The sequence below is a fragment of the Oreochromis aureus genome, linkage group 4, assembly GCF_013358895.1.
Source record: "Oreochromis aureus strain Israel breed Guangdong linkage group 4, ZZ_aureus, whole genome shotgun sequence".
NCBI lineage: Eukaryota > Metazoa > Chordata > Actinopteri > Cichliformes > Cichlidae > Oreochromis > Oreochromis aureus.
Genome location: NC_052945.1, coordinates 14,399,517 through 14,420,276, shown reverse-complemented (window position 1 = coordinate 14,420,276; position 20,760 = coordinate 14,399,517). Strand labels below are relative to the sequence as shown.

Sequence of the window (20,760 nt, the reverse complement as noted above, 5' to 3'; positions counted from 1 at the left end):
AAAATCAGCAAGGCATTGTTTGGGACTGCTGCAGAGGAAATTTATATTTAAACCCATAAGTATTAAACTCCATTCATAGAATTAGCTATGCCTACATTATCCTGTAATGGATCACGGGGACTGGAGCGTATCCCTGATGGCAGTGAGTGTGAGAATTATACCATTCTGGACTTCTATTGCATTCAGCAAAGGGTATCACCACAAAATCAATATTTTTCTGGCTTTTTATCCACTTAAAAATGTGCTTTTTCCTGTTTGTTTATTTTCTATATGGCTTTTTCTCTCTTTGCAGCAATATTGTTGGCAAGTCATAGATAAAGAAATATAAGGCCTTCTCACGAGCCAGTGACCTGGATTGCTTACCTTTCACAGACGGATGGACCCTGCCCTGTCGGCTGTTCGGATGATTTTCAGCTGAACGACAAGGTGGTTCCCTCTGTCTGGCCACCGCCACTGCTATTCCCACTGGCGGCTGCCGCACCTCACTTTCGCCATGACCTGGCTCCCCCATGTCCCTGCTCCGCCCGTTATAATCAGGACGCTCACTGTCATTAGCCGTACCCTTCCTGGAAGGCAGAGTCTGTTTGTTGCCCTGCAGGGCACAGCTCCCCCCAGATGGACCTGATTTTAGATTTCCTAACCCCCCAAATGGATTCTTTTGGGAGACAAGCAGTGGTTGTTGCTGGTTGCTGTACTTTAGTAAGCTTTTCATTGCACTGCTCTCTCCCTGAGTTGGACCCTGGGGATCAGGTTGCTGCTGTTGCTGGCTGAGGGGAGGTGCCGTGGGGGGCTGTGGAGGAGGAAGGCTTATTCCCGGCTGCTGCTGCTGCTGTTGCTGCTGCTGCTGCTGCTGAGAGTGTTGCCCACCAGTGCTCCCCAACTCCATATATGACTTCCTCTGCTCCTCCTCAGGTTGTGACATGTGGTGAGGAGGCCTCATATTCCAGGGTGGCACTGGGGGCTGCTGGTGGTGGTGCTGCTGCCCACTGCTGTTGCTGTAACCATAAGGAGACATGTCCATCTTTCTTTTTAGCTCCTGACTATTCCCCTGGTTCAACTCAGAGGATGTCTCTGGGCCAGGTCGGCCATGCTGCTGGTGGCGAATCCTGGCTACCTTTTGGCCATCTCTCTGTAAAGAGCAGCTACCTCCGGGACCACTGTGCTGTGTTCCACTGTGCTGCCCCATGTTTTTACTTCCAAGTGGGGAAGAGTTGGGCGGGGGTCCTGGGTGGGAACAGTCTCGATAAGGAGAAGTGTTTACAGAATGAGGGACCGAGTGCCCTGCCTTGGGTCCCTGGGGCAGCGAGGGTCTGAACACATCCATTTCCACACCACTGTTGATACACTCAGCACTCCGCGATCGCACTACTTGATGCTGCTGTTGAGAATGTGGTGGTTGTTGCTGGGGAGGTGGAGGAAGCTGTGAGGACTGAAGGTGTTGATGGTGGGATTGCATCCAATCTGGAGCCTTCTCTGTCTTTCTGTATGGGTGCTGCTGCTGCTGCTGTTGCTGTTGTTGTTGTTGTTGTTGTTGTTGTTGTTTTCTGTGCCAATTACTGTGGTGCCCACCGCCACCATTCTTTTCTATTGTCTTGTCCTTGGCATTGCTGCCTCCTCCTCCGCTACCCACACCCTGGCAGTCAGGGTTATTAAGCTGGAATGGCCCATTAGATTTATCGCCTACGTCTGCCACAGATGGCACAAATGTAGGCCCTGTGACTTTAGGTTCTCGCCCCACATTGACTGGCCCCCTCTCATGCGAGGCAGGGTTGGCTAGAGGAGCAGGTGGCGGCGGGCAGAAAAACTCTGGATGGTGGTGTGTGTGGTGGGAATGATGTGGGTGGCTGGGGTGGAGCTGAAGACAATGGAAGCCCCCTGGATGTGGATGTGTATGGGGGTGAGCATGAGGATGTGGATGGGCCCCTCCAGTAGCAGAACTCATGTGTAGGGGTGGGGGTACGGAGTAGGGCAGAGAGTGATGAAGTGGTGCCTGACCCCTTTCCAAACAGTCTGAAGGTTGTTCACTGATCCTCATTTCCCCACTTACCCCCTCTTTGGTGCAGCGGCCACTGCCACTAGTCCCCAAATGTCTGTTCTGGCTGCTCCCCCCACCGCCCATAGCCCGAAGGGTTGTGTCCTCACCGCCACAGCTGGACATGGACACCTTAGCCCCTGCTCCAGTTCCTGGATCTCCATTTTGCATCTTGCCATTGTGCAAACAGGCACTGAGGGGCTTGCTCATACTTTGAGGGTGCTCTTTGCTGTACATCGTGAGCGACGCCTTATGCCTCTCCAGGGCCCGGCTGTTTACCTCCTCCAGGGGCAGTGGGTGCTGAGGATAGTGCGGGTGCTGCTGATGAGTGTGAGAATGGTGGTGGTGTGTTGGCTGGGGTGGCTGGTGAGTGTGGTGCTGCTGCTGTTGCTGCTGCTGCTGTCTTTCCTTAGCCTCTTGTTTCCCGCTGGATCTCTCCTTGTCCTTGACATTTACCACTCCTCTTTCCACAGACCCCTCTTTAAGACCCTTATGTATGCCTGTGCCTACCCCTTGATCTCTGTCTCTGCTGCAGGACCCCTGAGTGTGTCCTGAACCTGCCCGAGACATTGGTGGCAGACTATGATTGGCTGAGATGAGAGGTGGCTGGGATGGGAGACCTCGAAGGTAGAAGTTCTCTGTAAAATAGAAAAAAGGAGACAAATTAGTCACGAAAAGAAAAAAAAGCATGCTCTCAGTATTGCACAGACAACACCACCAGACTATACCGCTTAGATTTGAATTAAATATTATTTCCGTGTGATTAAATTTTAATAGTCTCACGTCCCACCTTTTTGTGTGTCATAGAAACGGTGTTGCCCATAGAGAACTCCACTGTTGGCATGGTGATCCAAGTGGCTCATAGGAAGGAACGTGTGGGCCAGACTCCCTGAGAATCGAGGATACCCTGGACCTGCTAAGATAGCAGAGAGGGAGAGAGTTGATAAGAAAGGATAACAACCACAGAGATGCAGTTATCCAGTGTAATCCTTCAGGTCCAATGCAGCTGGTGGTGTTCATACGCAAATAAGTGCTGGCTGTGCCTCACATGTTTGCCTTTCCTGCTGGAGTTTAGAATGAAAACAATAACAGACAAGCCTGGGGATTTCTGTAATATATGAAATTTGTCTTTGAAACATATGGTGCTTTCTTTAACTCACTCTTAGAAGTGGCAGCCGCACCTTTAACCATCTGAATGGGGTGATAAGGATGGATTTGAAGCTTGTGTTTGCAATGAACAGAGAGCTGGGCGGCTAACCTTTACTGACCTACATCAGAGGTAAGAGGTCATCGGGATGTTGGGCCTGTAAGCTAGTACACCTGGGCTTATTACATCAAGCCCATCTGGAGGACGTTTACGCCACAACCAAACAAAAAGCTCATTTTGCAACGGGACATTGGAAAACACAAAGGACTTTGAGTGTAGAGGAGAGAAAAGATGGACTGAGATGAAAGCCCATCGCAATATCAATACGAAAAAAAAAGCATCTCTATGACAACCCACTTTCTCTGCATTTGAGTAGCTATAGCATCTAAACACATCAATGTGAATTAAATTAGCCTATCTATGCTACCGTGTAATTAATCATTTCACCCAACAGACGGAATAAAATTGAGGTACTGTAAAGGACACACAAAAAATGTCCAATAATGCGATGATGTTGCTTAATGACAGCAGCGCTATAGTGTAATTTTAGTTCAATACTTTAAAAAAAGCATGATTAAATCCAAGTCATCAGTCTACATACAAGTTACAGAAATAACTAAGGAAAATAAAAGGACCATATATATATGTGTGTATATATAGTGAAAAAAGACAAAAAAGACAGAGACACACTTATTTTGTGTTTCTTTTTTAATTCATAGGACAGACAGGTCTATCAGCCCACTGTCATAAAGTAAAATTTAAGTGATTAACTTCTCTTCAGCTCCACCATTAGACCCGTCTGTCGCTATAGCTTTACTTTCCAGTGCAGCTCATGGATGGCGTAAAAAGGATATGGGCCGAAAGAGAGGAAAAAATTTTGGAAAACGTGTGACCTGATCCCAGAAAGCGCAGATGCACTTTATTCGGCCATGTGTTTTTGTACACACATGGTTTTTACAGCAGCTATGAGTGTTGAATGTCTCACTTTCTGCCGGTGGAACAATGGGGCCCGGTCCTATGAGCCAGCTCTGGGGAGGGAGGAGTGTTGTGTTGGGCTTAATGACCTCTTCTCAGTGCGGCCTCTGCATCCTCCCATCTTAATTAATGAAATACGCAGAGGGGGCAAACAGCCCTGCAATAACACAGGAGGTGCTGCTTTCTGAGGAGGGCAAAGGCGTGATAATTACATACCCTCACTTTTCCCTTTTCCCGTTTTTCACCTATGTTTCTACCTCGTTTTTTTCCTTCACATCCCCCCCTCTTTTGTCTCTGTCTCCTCCTTTGCTGTCATGATTAATAAGCACGCACAATTATGCCAATTCATTTACAGCTGGGGGGAGGGGGGAGCTTTGTTTAAGCAAGTCATTTTTTCCTTTGATTTCAGGAGAGGGAAAAGCACAGAGTTGTTTGCCAGTCTTTATCCGAGCTGGGAGAGGGTCTTTTTTTTTTTCTGCGGCAGCATGTTGTTTGTGAGCGTGACGATTGATGGCGTAATCCCTTTTCACAGTGTGGTCTGGCTGTGCCCGATAATGCCAGCCTGCTCAGTTTCAGCATGCTCTCCACTGGGGCGGCAAGAGGGGGACTGCTGGGCACGGCGGAGCTCATTCAGCCATTAATCTGGCCAGGACAAGGGAAGCTGCTACTTCTGCTGCTGCTGCCGCTGCTGCTGCAGGCGACGTGAGCAGGGTCTTAGTGCAGTCTGCTGACTGCACAGCAACCTCGCTCTCCTTCGCTCCCTCCGCACACTCACACATAAACACGCCAGCATCAGCAAGTGAATGGCAGAGGGGAGTTCACAGCGCATGCCCTCCTTTCCAGCGGCAGAGCAGGGGTGAGAGGCAGAACAAACAGAGCTGCATCCCAAGGAGGGATTTCTAGAAGTTCTGAAGGTATTTCTCGCAACATGGTGGGTAGAGAGAAGCAGGCCAACAGGGAGGACAAAGAAGGGGGTTAGATATAGAACAGCACCTAGAGGCAGAGGAGAATTATTCCTGCTGCTTTAGAGGCAGTTTCTCACTAGCACAATACCAGTCCTCTTACACCTTCTCTGAAGACATTCAGTTACTGATAAGGCTTTCACCACTTTTGATTGAAGAAAAAATAACATAAATGAAAATTCTATTTTCTCCAGGGAGGTGGCTGTAACGCATCAGAGACGGAGAGATAGAAGGACGGAGAGAAAGAGAGCACGCCACAGGAAGACCGAGAGGAGAGGAGGAGCAGCCTGAGCTGCCTGTCAGGTCCGCTAATTGAGAAAAAAGTGACAGAACCATCAAGACACAGAAAGGGAGGAGAAGAGGAGAGGAGACGAGAGATGTTTGGCGGAGGAGGGGCAGTGCTATGGTGGATCTCTTCAGGTTTGACTAATTGAAAGGAAGGGATGCAGACTGGCACAGGAGAGAGAGAGAGAGGGAGAGAGAGAATGAAAGAAGCAGGAGTAAGGAAGAGGAGAGGCGGGGGGTGCAGCTTAAATCCTACAAAAGGAAAAGCAAGCAACTGCTCACAGAAGGAAAGATGGACAACTGAAGATAGGCTTGGAAAGGCGTATCAAACAGAAGTGGATTAGACAGGTGTGTGCAGGCAACTCTGTGTGTGTGTGTGCATGCGTGTGTTTATATGTGTGGACAAAGATATGAGACTGCGATTATTTTTGGCATAACTTAAGAAGTCATTTGGACTGTGGCCAGCTGGCCTCGGGACTGCGAGGAGTCGGCAGGTTTTCTTTTTATTCTTTACCCACTCCCCACCCTTTTTTCCCTCTGTTGGTCATTTTTATTTGTATTCTTTTTTATTTTTCCACTCAGTCGATTCAGTGGAGTTTATTCAAACAGTTCCAAACATGAAAATAAATCTTTCAAAAGCTCGGTGGGCCTAATTTATTTTAACAGGTGTTGTGAAAATATTTTACATTTACTGAAACATTCATTACACTGCATCTGCCCCTGTTTTTGCATCCCCCCCACCGACCCACCCTTCTTCTTGCATCCGTAGCCGTATACTAAGACTCCGTCTCTGTGACAGTGAGCTCACAGCTCAGCTCAGCTCAGCAAAGGAAAAAAACAGACAATTCCTTGTGGTAACATACAATGGCTGCTGCTGTAGCTGGCAAGAAGAGATTCTGAAACAAAAACTTCCTTTAATCTCTGTTAACTCCTCTGACGTCATGAAAGCCACTAATGGTTTGGGTCTTGTTGCTGTGACCTTATAGAAATATCCTAGAATTTGTTAGACTGGCTGTACACTTTCCTTTTCCCAAAACAATAAATCTTTAACCAAAAGTCAACACAAGACTTTGCCAAAGTTATCCTTACCAGCCAGTGTCATTTAAAGGAGACTAAACTGACAGGAGAGCACGTCCAGACTACCGCCCATGCCAGGGCAGCTGAAGCTGAAAGACCTTTTTTTCCCCCTTAGTTTAGCCAACCTGAGAAACTGAGGTTGAAAGTTTGCGGTGGAATATTTTTTTACTTTAGTAGCCAACGTAGGGGCGTTTCCATGGATATGTTTAGGGTAAAGCAAATGCAGAAGGTTAAAATATTGTAATTTTTCTAACAGCCTGCATAATCAGTAAAAGAAGTGTAATGGTGGTACATCAGGGCACTGAAACCTTGGAAGAATGCTGCGTTTCTGAACATTTTCGCTGTTTTCTCCAGGCTTAATGGAGCAAAAATAATATCCATCTTACATTTTATGTGGCTTTTCTTTATCACCAACTCATTTCAAATGCCCGCAAAACTTATTATATTGAAAAGAGGAATTAATTCTTAATTGACTCACCAAATAGGAGTAATAAAAAATAAATGTGATTAGCCTGCTCCATATAGCCACAGTCCATTGTTTATCCGCACTAAGTAACTAGTTAGCAAGCAAAGGAGATAATTGTTCTCATCTGCTTGTTACGTGATAGATTTCAGGCTTTTAATCTGTAGAAAAATGTGTCAGAGGAATAGCGGAAACAAAGACGTTCCGCGCAATGACAGGTATATGCCAGAAACGTGCGAATCGTAAAATCATTTTCGAATACAAATTTGAACTGCTTTGCTTAGAGACGCACGCAAGCAGCCACTTTAAAAACAGAGAAAAAGAAGAAAAGGAAAAAAATAAAAACACAGCACATCTTTGAGGTTACAAGCGAAACACTAATGCACCGACACAAGCACAAGTCAATGCCTGCTCTGATGCTGGTGGGGTTCTGCTGACACCCGGAGAGAGAAGGCGAGAGTCTGGGTAATTGTGCCGCTCATTTTGATGACTTGCTTTTTATGCAAAACAGGAAAAAGACAATATGCAATTATCTTGAGGAGGGAACAGCTGAATGTGGTTGATGAACAGTCTGGATTCAATCATGCTCTTAGTGCGTTATATGCAATTAAACTGCAATAGAGATAATGGCCTCCATTGCCAACTGAGTAATAATCCCAGTCATAATCACCTCCATTACTTTTATTAGGCTTGGCATTATCTTCATCACTCTTAATATTATTTTACTTTTCCACAAGAAGAAAGTGTTTGACAGTGAAACCTAGAAAGTATAAGATAAAGGAAACACTGATGCTTACAAAATGAGTTTGGAGGGAAATGTCTGAGATTGGGCTGACGCTGGAGCTAATATCTTGAAGGAGTCTAGAGTTTAATCTGGTGCAGCATCTGTCCACTGAGTCAGCGGCCTGGTGCCCGGGGCATCAGAGTAAGGAAGTTGCTGGGAGATATCATATGGCTTAACAATCTTCATGACTATACAGCATCTCAGCTGTAATCCACTTAATCAGCCCTGGACACATAACGTGGAGGTGGGGTGCCGCTGATGAGTGACCACAGAGTTCAAAAAAAAAAGAAAAGAAACACTTCCCACTGGTTTCCCCTCCCCACCGATAACATCTGGGCTATTCTTAGATAATAAATAGATTATAACCAGGGGGCTGAAATAACAAGAGTCCATCCAAGATTGTGACTCACCAGGTAATTTTAGGTGGCCAGCGCAGTGTGTAATTAGCAAGATGTAAATCTGAAGGTGAAGACACAGAAAAGCTGACCTTACATTAATATATTAATAAGATTATTTGTCTTGTGTTTATCTGTCACCCTGGATGTAATTAATTCCTGAAACCCAACTACATTAATCCCTCTGCTTTATTCTTATCTGACTTCCTGGCTGTATCGAGACAGAATATGAGGTGTTGAAGTTGGTTTGTGAGTGTATGTGCCTGTGTGTCGAGTAAGGGTTTAGTAATTCTGATTGGTGGGAACCTACTTTTTAAGATTATGATGGAGACACCGGCTGAAAGCTCTGCAATCACTGCAACTTTTTTTTTTTTTTTTTACTGGCACACAGTTGCATGTGCTGCTTCAGAGGGCCCTGAGTGACATTCCTGCTGACATGAATCGAATACCGCAAGATTCCGTGGATGAACTTTTAACCCTGTGTCCGTATCCAGAAAACCGTGGCTCAGTGCTCTATCCCAGACATGCTGGGTATGGGCCTATTTTAGTGCATAAATAAAAGGGTTGGAGCCTGGACGATTACAAGCCGTACTTTGGTGCAAACCTAACGCAACACAAAAATATACAATATCAGAGTAACAATACACCGTGCAAAGCTGCCTCCAATACTGCCAGGACATAAATATCACCTCATCCAGATGGTGCGGTCAGATGAGGAGCTGTGTGTTTGTGTACATGTGTGATTTGAGGTACCTTCATGCGAATGGGGAAACCAGATTTGCGAGGCGCTCGAGTGGGGTCCGCCACGGAAGGAGGGCGAAGAGGGCGAGGAGGGCGGCCGGGAGGGATGAGGTGGGTGGGAAGGAGGGGAACCCAGACTACTGGCCAGAAAGGTCCCCATGAAGGAGGCAGAAGAATTGCCCATCAATCCACTGCCTGCATTCCCACAGGAACAAAAGGTAAGGAGAGAGAAAAATGGTTAGAATTGGGAGTGTGTGTACACTGGGACAGTGAGTGTGACTAAAAATTAAAAGGAAAAACAAAAAGAAAAGCTTTGCATCTCAGTGTGAGGCCCACTCATATATACATATTTTTTTCTCTTTTTTTGGTAGAATCATTAAGCCAGGCAAATGTGATCGCTGCTCTCGGGAGAGGCTGAATGAGTGAGAGAGCGTATGTGTGTGACAGAGAGAAAGTGTGAGACTCTCCTCCCCCTCACTGTCAGCAGAGTCCTCTTCCCTCGTCTTCTCTCCCCTCACACCACCTCTCCCCATGGGCAGACAGAGGTCTCATCTCACAGCTGAGTACACACTTTCTCAGGCTCTCTCCCTCTCGCTCTCACACACTTTTGCTCCTGCTCCCCAGTGTCCCTTTCTCAATTTCTCTCCCTCCCTCCATTATCTTGTGCTCTCCATCTCTCACTTTCATGCCCTCAATCTCTTTTATTGCTTTGCTCCATTTCACCTCCTCTCTGTCTGGTTTTCTTTCAGTCTTGCTTTTTCTCTGCGTGACGCTGACAATCCCGTGCTCTTCTTTCTTCTCTGGTTCCATTTCGGTGTTTCACTCCTTTTTCCTTCCTCCTGCTTTGTTACAAAAGCCGTCTTCACTCTTCTCGTCCCCTCCTCTGTCCCATTTTGATGTGCAGAAATACACCATGCCTCTTCCAAATCCTCATTGTCTCTTCCTTCCCTCCCTCTTTCCCTTGTTTCTAGCATTGCTTTGCTTTGTTCTTTACCATAATAATGGCACCAGCAGAGCAATCTGTCCCTGGCTGGCTGAACTGTGTGTTTAACAAGACTATGATGAGTAATTGACCATTTGTAGCATCGCCCGTATGACTGGGGGCTGATTGTCTATTATGCATTGCTGGGCAAGCTGGAGAAAACACACTGATTAACCACTGCTTAAATTGCATTCCCATTACGCGCCCGCCAGTGCACTTGAGTGAGGGGCCCGGGTGCCCGGCTCTTTGCGCATTCATTTCCCCCAAGTCACACCACCGTGAAGTCTCATGCATATGTATGAAGTTGCCTGTATGAGAGCACACATGCAGATACATGCTCAGACACACATTAGTGTATCGTATATCGCACACACCAAAACACGGGGAGAGCGACACAGTAGAAATTCATTATCAGCCTCTTATGACAAGCTGATCTCCCAAGGAATGCTGAGTGATTTGATTTTCTTGGAGCATGAATCAGTCCAAACATGCATCGATCCTTTTTTTTTTTCTTTCTGGGAGTGTGAGAACAATTGTGTGGGAGCCTTAATCAGCCAGCCAGTGAGTGAGCACATCCTCTGGGCAGACAGCAGGGATAAACCCATCAGTCTGCTTCTCGCTCTTGCACCGAATAGCCTATGGCTCATAGGCCAGAGCACAGAAGCATGCAGAGGGGTGCGCGCCCAAACACACGCACACACATATAGGCATGAACACACATTTTTCACAACACGTACAAAAGCACCTCTGTCACACTTGGTACCACCGCCCCAGACAGGTGGAAATCCCCCACGATCCCCAACCTTACAGCGCTCTGCCTCGAAAAACTACCTTACAACCAATCCTGCGTGTGTGTGTGTGTGTACATGTGTGTGTGTTTGTGCGCATGTGGATGCAGCGACACACCAGAGACTCTTGGAGGTCTCTGAAATTTGATCACAGAAACAAATGAAGCCAAAGTGTGTTGTGACTCATTTCTCTTTTTGCTGCAGATTATCTGGATTATCAGGTTATCTTAGTCTAAGCCTGTAAAATTAGGGCTGGAGATTTTTATTTAGATCCACTTCTAATAACAAAACATTGGAACAAAATAATGAGACTATATCCCCTAAATCACATGGTACCAAAAATCTTCTATTTAATCAGATTTCAATTGTCTATAGCAACATTTCACATGTTGATGGGAGACACTGTCAAGTAGCCTGATCACATGCTACACTATCCATGCTGTTCTCCTTTTGCTCTGTATCAGTCCCCATTCCCCTCTGTCCCCTCCACTGCCACCTCCTATCACTTGGTCCCTGTGGAGGGCTCCTGGCACGGCTCTGCGGAGTGCAGAGTGGGTGTCGGGGGCCAGTGGAGGTGGGGGGTGGGTGGGTGAGTGGATTATGGCCAGCATGCTCACCAGGCACACATCCAACCTTCATCATCCAGACACGTCGGCCTCCTGTATGTCACCGCCCTCCGTGCTGCACACACATTGCCCCCCCCCCTCTTCTGCCTGTCGCCCCCAGGAACCCCAGCTTTCCTCAGTGCCTCCGGCTCACATAAATCAGCTAATCCTCCTGCATTATTAACAGCCTTGCCTCAGAGTGAGAGAGGGAGAAAGGGTGAGAGAGACATAGAGTGACAGAGAGAGGCTGCAAAGCCCCTCTTAACACAGTGAGGAGAGAGCCTCTGCCAGAAAGACAAGGAAAGGAGAAGGACAATACATAAAAAGGGGATGTGTAGATGTCGGGCAAGGAGATCTTTGAAGTTTAAGCCTGTGTTCAGGGAGAAAGGGATTGAATGAACCTCAGAAGGGTCTTGGATCAAATCAAACCACAAGCCCTTCCCACAGCACAACCAAATCAGACCTTCCAGTGGTCCAGTTTGGCCGTGGCATCTTCACTTGGTGAAGGACTGAGCACCGCTCTGATGTGAACTGTAGCAGGTGAGAGTTGGCAGACTCCTCAACCTGTCAATCACACTAAATGACCTCTCCCTCAGTGTTATATTTGCCTCCTACTGAAAATATGCTGTACATGACGCCACACAAATTCCTGCTTTTTTTTTCTCAAATTTTCATACTCTTGTTTAGAAAACACAAACTCCACTCACACTGTGTTAATACGATGCCCTCCCTGAACCCATTTAAATCCTAATGAATCAGAGGTGTAGGTGAGAAAGCACACAGGTTATAAAAGTGGGCTGGTCTTACACCTTTCTTTCACTTTAGATGCCAACTAAAGCAGTGCAGAACAAGTGGAATAAAAGTCTGAGCCATGACGGCACCACTGCTCGACTTACTATTACAGTTTTAGTGGTGTAATAAATAGTGACTTAGCCGTTGCTCCACCGCCTCCTTGTAAAAGTTATGTTTTCTGTGCCTGTGTGTTTTCTCTAAACTGTGTTTATTTATTTCTCCAGTTCCTAAGTGGTGCCAGCAGTGCAGTTGTATGCGCTCTTAAGAAAATCGGGTCATGTGCATCCTAATCGGCACCGATCCCTGACAGAGATGAAGATTAATCCTATTAGGGAATTAAAGGAGAAGGGGACACCGGGATAAGGGGAAACCCACCTCCCTTCCTGACATCTCAACATCACATCCCAACACTCGAACTCACACAGTTGTGTTCGCATAGATCCAGAGAGACAGACACAAATACCGCAGAACCTCCGGAGGTGGAGGTGTTAACTAGTGCTACTGTTTTGCTCCGGCGTTGGTGTGCAAGGGTGAAGGAGCCCAGTTTGCGTGCAACAACAAAAATATACATGCATGCACACACAATAATGTGGGCCCAGGCATGGGCCCCTGAGGGCGGCACGGAGTGAGCAGCAGGCAGGGAGGCGTAGCTAGGAGAACGAAGGCCCAGTTGTCATGGGAACGAAAGAGAAACAGCGCTCGAGGCAAGGAGGCTGAATACGAGCCATTACAACAGCAGTGGGCAGATGCAGTTGGTCAGCATGCTGCTCAGCAAGAACAGACAGTCTACCTTGAAACCCCACCTAGGTCACAGTTGCAATCAAACACACTCGTCCAGTGAATTTAAACAGGTTTCAGTTCTCAAGCTGAGGGGAGGGATGTGATGTCATCATACGACTCAGGGTAATTTGGGGCCTTAACGAGGCATAATACAATCTCATCTGCATGTGGACCACAAAGTGATGGGGTAAAAGGAAAAAAAAATAGCTAGGAAGACAACAAGCGCCCACCCACAACATCTTGTTCTTTTCAACGCTGGGAATCAGATCAAAAATTTCTCCCGAAGAGGCAGACGCCCATCCACATGCGCTTGTGTTTATGAGCATGTGACGGAGCACATGTGGATCTACAACTACGCCTTTAAGAAGAAGAAGAAGAAGTACATTTATTTCACCTTGGATCATATTTCTCTGTCTGCTCTTGAAAAACAAGCCAAGGCAGTCTAAAGCCCTCCGTCTTATTCACAGACCGCAGCCCGAAGGGACGGATGGACGTGTCGTCTAGACAAAGAAGCCAGACGCACAATGAGAAGTGAGAGTGATGGTGACAAGAGGAGAAGAGAGACAGAAAGAAAATTGCAGGTGTGACTGCATCAACCTGCTCTCCACAGCTCAGTGATCACCAAGTGCCACAGAGTGGAGGCAAGAAGCAGAAGAAGAAATGCCAGAGAATAAAAACACACAGACACACGACCAGTTTATAAGAGCTCGTATCAGAGAGTCTGTGAGCAGTTTAGGTCGCTCAGTGAACGGTCAGTGCCATGTGGCAGCCAGGTTCCTCAACACACCCTGAATAATCATAGCCCACGTACTCTCTCTCACTCTCTCAGTCATGTCCTCTGACAGAAAATACACACTCCCCTTCTTGTCTTAAATGAATGAAATTAACATCAGATTGGTGATTCAAGGGAAAATAAATATAAACGTACTTCTTCCAGGAGCTGCTAGTTACTGGCACTGCTTTAACACAGAAAGAAAACGCGACTGAACATATACTGGTAAGCTAGGTTTTATTTTATATCAGACATTTAAGATTTTCTGTGTTTAGCTGTAAATTATAGCAGCTTGTTTCTTTAGCACTTGTTTACGAAAGAACCCACAATGAAAGTAGGAAACAGCAAGGAAGAAACAGACATTTGAAGAGTTACTTACCAAGTAAAAACATACTGAGCAGGATGCTCGTTGGTAAGCGAACTTCACTCCCACTTCAGTGTCTTTTTCATCAGAGTTTCCTACTAATGTAGTTCCATGTTCTGCCCAGGAATTCAGACGCCCAAGAAGAAGCCAGCCAGACTTTCCACACACACACATTCACTCAAACACAGGACTTAGTTTTTGACCCTCCAGTAACACAGACTGGATTGGGCAACTGTACACATCAGCAGCCCCAGACAGACTGCACTGCTACCCTGGAGGGCCGCTGACTAACCCAGCACCTACTTCCTCACAATAAAACACAGAAGGAATTTCAAATGGCTACTAAAGTGGGGGGATTTCCTTCAAACAGTCAAAGTCATCTTGAAAACATTAGTGCAACTGGTAGCCAAATTCCTCCTCACTTCAGAAACAACTGTAGCAAGTTTTTTTTTCCCTTCTTCTTCTTAACTTGCCCCCTGCTTTACAAACTCCCACCCCCCTGACTTTTTTCTTTTCGTGTTGATGTGAGGCTTGATGGTGGGACTGGGGGAGTGGGCTACTGCAGTAGGATCAGAAGTATACTGAAGTGAGGGAGAGAAAGAGTGAGAGAGCGAGCAGGCAGTCCAGTCCTGGACCTGGGCCCAGTGCAGGGGTGGGGGAAAGTGCCAGCAGCGGACGCCTCCAACACTCTCCACACTGCGTGCCTGTGGAGTGAGTTTAGTGGATGTGGTCAGTGTGGGGGTGGGAGAAAGAGAACCAGTTATAAGAATGGATGGCGGAAGAGAGTGAAAGCCTCGTTACTACATCCAACATCCAGAGGAGGGGAAAGGGGTGAGAGTTTAGAGTAGATAAGATACCGAGGAACTGTGAGAAACTTTCAAAGTGAAATCAGCAGAGAGCGTGTGGGAGTATGTGTGTGCGCGCATGTGTGTTTATGAACATATGTGATCCTTTGTGTGCGCGATTGTGCATCCGTATGGTGGTCGTCTCGCTCAAGTTGACAGCCTGTGTTTGCTGAGTGGCTTCGTGGTCAGCCACTCTCTCACTACTGAAGTGATGACAGGGTAAAAAGGGATTCTGGGAATTCTTTGCATGAGTACAATGCAAATAAAATTGGCCTGGGGAGGTCAGCTGAAGAACCCCTGCCACTTCACGCAGCTGTTTATACAATATAGAAGTCGACATGATATGGATAAGAGATTCTAATCCTAAACAAATTAGACCAACTGGCTCACTCAAGTTTGGCAGGCAGCCCGAAAATAACAATGGAGCCACACATGCCACGCTAAAGAGAAAACGGGAGCAAATGTGCACACATGCCACCAGTGTCTCTCTTTATCTATTCTACTCCTCGAACCTTTTCACTGTTTATACAGCAGTTTGCAAAACTGCAAAAGCCAGCATCACATGTGTCTAGGTACCTGGCCAGGCTGCCATTTCAAGGAGTACAGCACGTCAGGTTTATCACAATTAATCATTCATGAAGCTCTTTTTCAGAAAGGTTTATTTTTATCAAAAAGGAGCTTCCTCTTCATTTCCATAGCTGCTGTGCCAACAGTGGTGTGAGGGGCAGGAGGGGGCCAACAGAAAGAGATAGCAATGTCTGATAGAGTTCCCACTGAAGAGGTGTGTTATGGGCAAAGTAAATAAAGAAGACAGACACAGACACATGGCTATTTTCTGGGGAGCGGGCCAGGAAGTGTTGTTTAAGAGACAATCAGACCTCTGACTGTCAAAGTGAGATTGTGCTAAGCGGTGAAGATTGCAGGTGAGAGCCACAGCGGAGTAAAAAACTGGGGTAAGAGTGGGGCGATGAAGGGTAAAGTGCAGCGCTAAGGTTTAATGCTACTCACTGTTTAATGCTATTAAAATATTAATGGCCTCAGGCAAAGGTTTGGGCTCGTCACTTAGACCCTTGTTTAAGCGCGCTTGCTGTGAGCCATGTGAAAGTGCAGTTGTTTGCTGAGTCACTGGCCTCATCTGTGGAGAACAAGAAGACATTCCAGGCCTGGGACACGGAAGGTGGGAGGACAGATTCGAAACAGCAACAGCACCAGGCCAGGCCAAATGAGCTCAAGGCCCATTACCTTCCTTTTATACTCACCCACACATGCACACTCTCTTTACCTAGTCCCACAACAGAGATTTAAGAGAACATACAAGAAAACCACAACACGAAATCACTGCATTCTGCTTTTGCTCATTTCTGTCCTTTCTGTGAGAACTTAAGTGTTCATGATGTAACAGGAAGTGCAAATTACTCAAGCAGTTTTCTCATTACGAAGTGTTTTCTCTCAAAGCACATAGTTATTTCCGTCAGCATTTTAGTTTATTAAACTTCCCTCCACGCTTTACTAAACCTATTCCTTTTTTTCCCCTCTTGGCTAAGTGGATAAAATGCAAGTGTTTCTTATGGAACGGGCATAAAAGGCATCAGATTTAGTTAGAAGTACTTTGCTGCTTGTAACTTATACAGGACAGCGACATCATCGTTGTGGAGGGACCATTTGATATGTGTCCAGACCAAACTGGTGACTGTGCTTGTTAACTGACCCATTGTTCCACGAGGGTCGTTTGTTGCATTCCCGAGGCATGAAATTGCGATTCCCATAGTGGGGCTCGTTCTCTCATCCACACATTCCCGCTAACATCCACATTTTTATTTTGCCTTCTCTCATTCTCTTCCCTTCTCTGGTTGATCCTGTCTTTATGATATATGCACACAGCAGCAGCACACCCAAACACAAAAAGAGCCGCCCACAGCTGCGTCAGGCCATCTCTCTAACAATCCAATCTGTTTTCTTTCCCATGATGTTTCCCATTGGCACAGGGAGGAGAAAATCAGATTTACTCCCCCACAGGGCCCATGCAGTTGCACTGATATGGAAAATGATTTCAGTGCTGCTTGAGCCCATAAACATTATTTTGGTCTCCCCTGTTAATGACACATTTCTTCCCAGCATTGTGGATCTCACAGAGGAAGAGATGAGATTCAGGGGGCGAACAAGGGAGGAGGAGGAAGAGAGGAAGAGGGGAGGAATCCTCCAGGGCCTCGCATACAGCAAGGGAGTCCTTCACCCCTCAAACTGCTTTCTGACATCCAAGACTTTTTTCACCCTCTTCCTCATTCACACACGCACACACTCAGAAATACAAACAGCTAATCATCCGACCAATCATTCAGGAGCTTGAATTGCATGGGTCATTAAATACCACCACTCCCCCAATCCCAAAAAACAAACAGACAGAAAAAATAATAATTCCCTGGTAGAAAGCAGAGCAGAGTCAAAGAAGGCTTTCTCACCTCTCTTTATATCGAGCTGTCAGCCTGATTCCAAACACACCATGTTTGGCTCCGGGGCTCAAAGCAGCCTTACTACAATTGTGTCATACAGCCCACATATCTTTTTATTGGTGGTAGCAGCCAATATAGCAGCCCCTCTTCTCCTCCTTTAATGCGGGGATAAAATTTATACTTTTAGCGGTGTGTTACAAACACTTTCTGCCCGAGGCATATTGTCAACGACAGGAGCACGCCGTAGCCTCGAGTCCTAAACGCAAGTCATTTAATATGATGGTGTTAAAAAGAGACTCCAACAGGCCAATAGTGAGGCACTAAACCTCCCATTTGGCATCCATTAAAGCCCATCTGCAGGAACAAATACAAGCCGGATGAGCAGGAAACAGCCACGTTAGCTATGACTAAAAATTATCCTTCATTTGTGAATATTCACTCACAGGTCTCTAAAAACTCTAGATCCAAAAATGGGATTTTCATGGTCCTCCTGTTCCACTGGAAAGATCAGATGGAATGCTCTGAATCTGGTTTGTTTTACAGCTGATGACTGATCCTTCTAAATCCATTGGTTTTATGTTCTGGCCATGGGGATGGATGGGTGACTAACGGCAGCTTGCGTGCCATGTTTCAGCCGACGCAGGCAAAGCTCAGCCAGCCAGGTCACGGACACAGACATGCCTCGTAGTGGGGAAAAAAGACAGATTAAAACAAGGATTCAGCACTATTCTCTAATTAGTACCCTGTTAACTTTTGAACTTAATTGGTTAATTGAGATGTGGTTAGACCGGGCAGGTTTCCCCTCCCTTAGGGTGACCATACGGCTCCAGTATTTCAGCCTGGCAGTGCCTGGCACAGGAGGTGGCTGTGTCTCTCTCGCTCTCCCTCTCCTTCTCTTTTTGAGCATCCCACCGCTCCACTGACGAGGAGTAATGATGCCGCACAGGAGGCAGTAAAACTGTGTTTTGCGAGTGTGTTTTAGCAGAGATTGTACCCATGCACTGCACATATGCTCGTGCCACATCAAAGCGGTGCTTTGACTACCCAGTGCTGGGTGGTCTAATCCTCTCTTCTCTCAAGCAGCAGTGCTAGGTAGATAGACTTTGGAAAAATGTATTGTGGATGTTGGTGGATGTTACCTCACCACAGGCGAGGGTTCTGTCAAATTCAGAAGTTAGTTTGCTTTGGAGGAGACATGGGCAACGTGCTGAGGGAGAATAAAAGTGCGCTGCAATGCATACACAGATAAACGCAGGCACACTCACGCTTGGGCGTCGCATTGCTCGAGTCTCCCCATCTCCTTTGGTTGATGCATAATGATAACCACAAAACCACATAAATCTGCAAGCAGCTCAATTCATTGGGGCAAATTTTGCCTGCTGTCTTCCCTTTTTCACTTTCATCCCTTCTTCTCCCTTTGCTCCTTCGAGCCCCATCACTCATTCCCCTTCTCAGTTTTCCTTTTCCGTCCTCACACCCTCTCCATCATCCCACATCACTCTCCCTCCATCCCCCTGCTGCTCAGTTCCATATTTCTGTCCTCCCTCATCACCTCGGTCTCTTCCCTCAGTTGGCGTCAGCCACATGCTTCAAAATGGAAACACTTTCTCTTCATTTTCTGTTTTTTTTCTCTTTCAAATCACTTTTCCTCCCACTCTCTTGTCCCATTTGCGCTCCGTTTCTCTGCTCTTGTTCGTCCATCAGTGTTCACATGGTCCGAAAATGCAATGAACATCTTGTTTTATGGGGTTAGCCCCTCCCTATATCAGAGTCGCCCATAAATCAACATCCAAGCATTCAAACGGCAACGAGGACTCGTCGGAATGTCCTGTTCTCCCTAGTCTTCCCATCTTCTCTCCCTCCCTCCGTCTGTAGCCTGGCACCTCATTTAGGTCATGCAGAGCAGTCCTGGACATCAGGGGCCTGGTTGGAGACGCTACGTTGCTGCTGTCCTCCAAGTTCTCTTGGATTGTCCTGTAATATGATAAAGTCTGATGTCTGTGAGAGAAACAGAAGGCAGCTCCCTGCTCTGGCTTCTCTCTTTCTGATGTAGCCTGTCAGAGGCACAGAGCAGAACAGTGCAGATAACAGAGCCGGGAACCGCTGCACCAGCCAGTCCAAGGTCTTTCTGCAGCCCTGAATGTAATTTGCTGTTGGTTCACAGGGGGAACAAAGGAGAAATGTTTAATTCTTGTAGCGTTCGGCAAAGACAAATGCAAGCAGTTTTGTTCTGATAACCTACAGACAAGGGGAAGCGAGACACCTGGGTAGCCAAGGCCAAACATTATACAGTATCACCTTGTAAAGAACACAGTGTATAATCTCACATGCATCACCTTGACTTCTCTGGTTACCAAACATCTTAGCCATAATGACAAGACTCTTCTCGGCTCATGGAGATAACCACTTCCTCTCCCACTTTATCCATCTGCACTTTCAAATGCACACGAGTTTAGCCAAATCACACAGCCAAACTGGCCTTTAAAGATGAGTTATATCTTGCGATAACTCTTGACACCGGTCATCTATGGAATGCTGCTGCTGGTGTCTGCTCAACATCTGCAGCCACAAAGGCAGAGATGAGTAAAATTAGGAGCATTTCCTGTCATCCGTACAAAAGAACGGGGCTCATCATTGCACAAACATCAGCAGATGAAGTGTAACACAGAGCAAGGCAGCAGCAAAAACAAAAAACCCCACAAATTCAAATGCCTCTTGTCTCCCCTCCTATCCCCTGACCTGCCATGACCTACCTTAGCCTCCTCTGCTCTCCAGCTGGTTATCTTGACGGGCTTTAACGACTCATTGTGGAAGAGGCAAAAATACAAGGTCAAACCACAGAGGAGGAAGGGGGATTTTTTTTTTCTAGATCAGCTGCTCATTCCTGTCTGTGTGGATGGTTGAACAGCTACCACTGCAGTCTTCCATTACCTTTACAGTGATCGCATTTAGTATGTTGGAGGGGCAGTACGGGCCATCATGTGTTATCCTCCCCTCTGTATTTGTCTGTGGGTCATATATATATATATATGTATATATATGTGTATATATATATATATAAAATAGCAGAGAGGAAGGGAACAGACCTTGTGGGCTTACAACAGGCTTGCAGCATCTGATCGAAGCCAACAGATGTGTTGCAGCTGCTTGTTTGGTTTGCCTTAGCAGATCCTTCCAATCACACACACTTACTGACAAGTCACACAAAAACACCACTAAATACTGAAAAGTTAGAAGGCTGCAAGTTAAAAAAAAAAGATGTTTTCCAACTGGCCATGCCTAATAGTTCTATACTAGCAGTGTTTTAGGTTTCAAATAAAAACTCAGTATCCCTGAGTAACTATTAAATTGACTTTGAACAGTACACCTATTCTTATTTTTCTTTAATTTATGCTTAATGTTGGTGGCCATAAAATATATCAGCACCTATGCTGGGTCAGAAAGCCAAAATTTATATGAAAGGTCTGAACTCGTGCAATGATTTGGTGAACGTGTGAAACAAAGAAAGCAAGTCACAGCTG

At 46.3% G+C, this 20,760-nt stretch overlaps 1 protein-coding gene and 1 long non-coding RNA gene across 13 annotated transcripts in view; one reads left to right on the top strand and one right to left on the bottom strand.

Moving 5' to 3' along the window:
• The window catches only part of LOC120439740, a 64,287-nt gene extending 58,155 nt beyond the window's left edge, over positions 1-6,132 (top strand). The window contains exon 3 of the long non-coding RNA XR_005612713.1: positions 5,311-6,132. This is a non-coding gene — a long non-coding RNA (uncharacterized LOC120439740). The remainder of the gene's footprint in view (positions 1-5,310) is intronic.
• LOC116325218 (BAH and coiled-coil domain-containing protein 1) overlaps positions 1-20,760 on the bottom strand; it is a 61,680-nt gene that overhangs the window by 23,420 nt on the left and 17,500 nt on the right. For 4 of the 12 annotated variants that reach the window (XM_039610713.1, XM_039610708.1, XM_039610710.1 and 1 more), the window contains exons 1-4: positions 18,505-19,365; positions 8,874-9,056; positions 2,823-2,948; positions 364-2,670 (exon numbers count right to left, since the gene is read on the bottom strand). In XM_039610713.1, the coding sequence (XP_039466647.1) occupies positions 364-2,670; positions 2,823-2,948; positions 8,874-9,056; positions 18,505-18,682 (2,794 nt within the window). In that variant the 5' untranslated portion in view covers positions 18,683-19,365. Of the gene's footprint in view, positions 1-363; positions 2,671-2,822; positions 2,949-8,873; positions 9,057-11,248; positions 19,366-20,760 lie in introns of those variants that run through there. The other 8 variants (XM_039610714.1, XM_039610719.1, XM_039610712.1 and 5 more) reach the window with 7 other exon arrangements.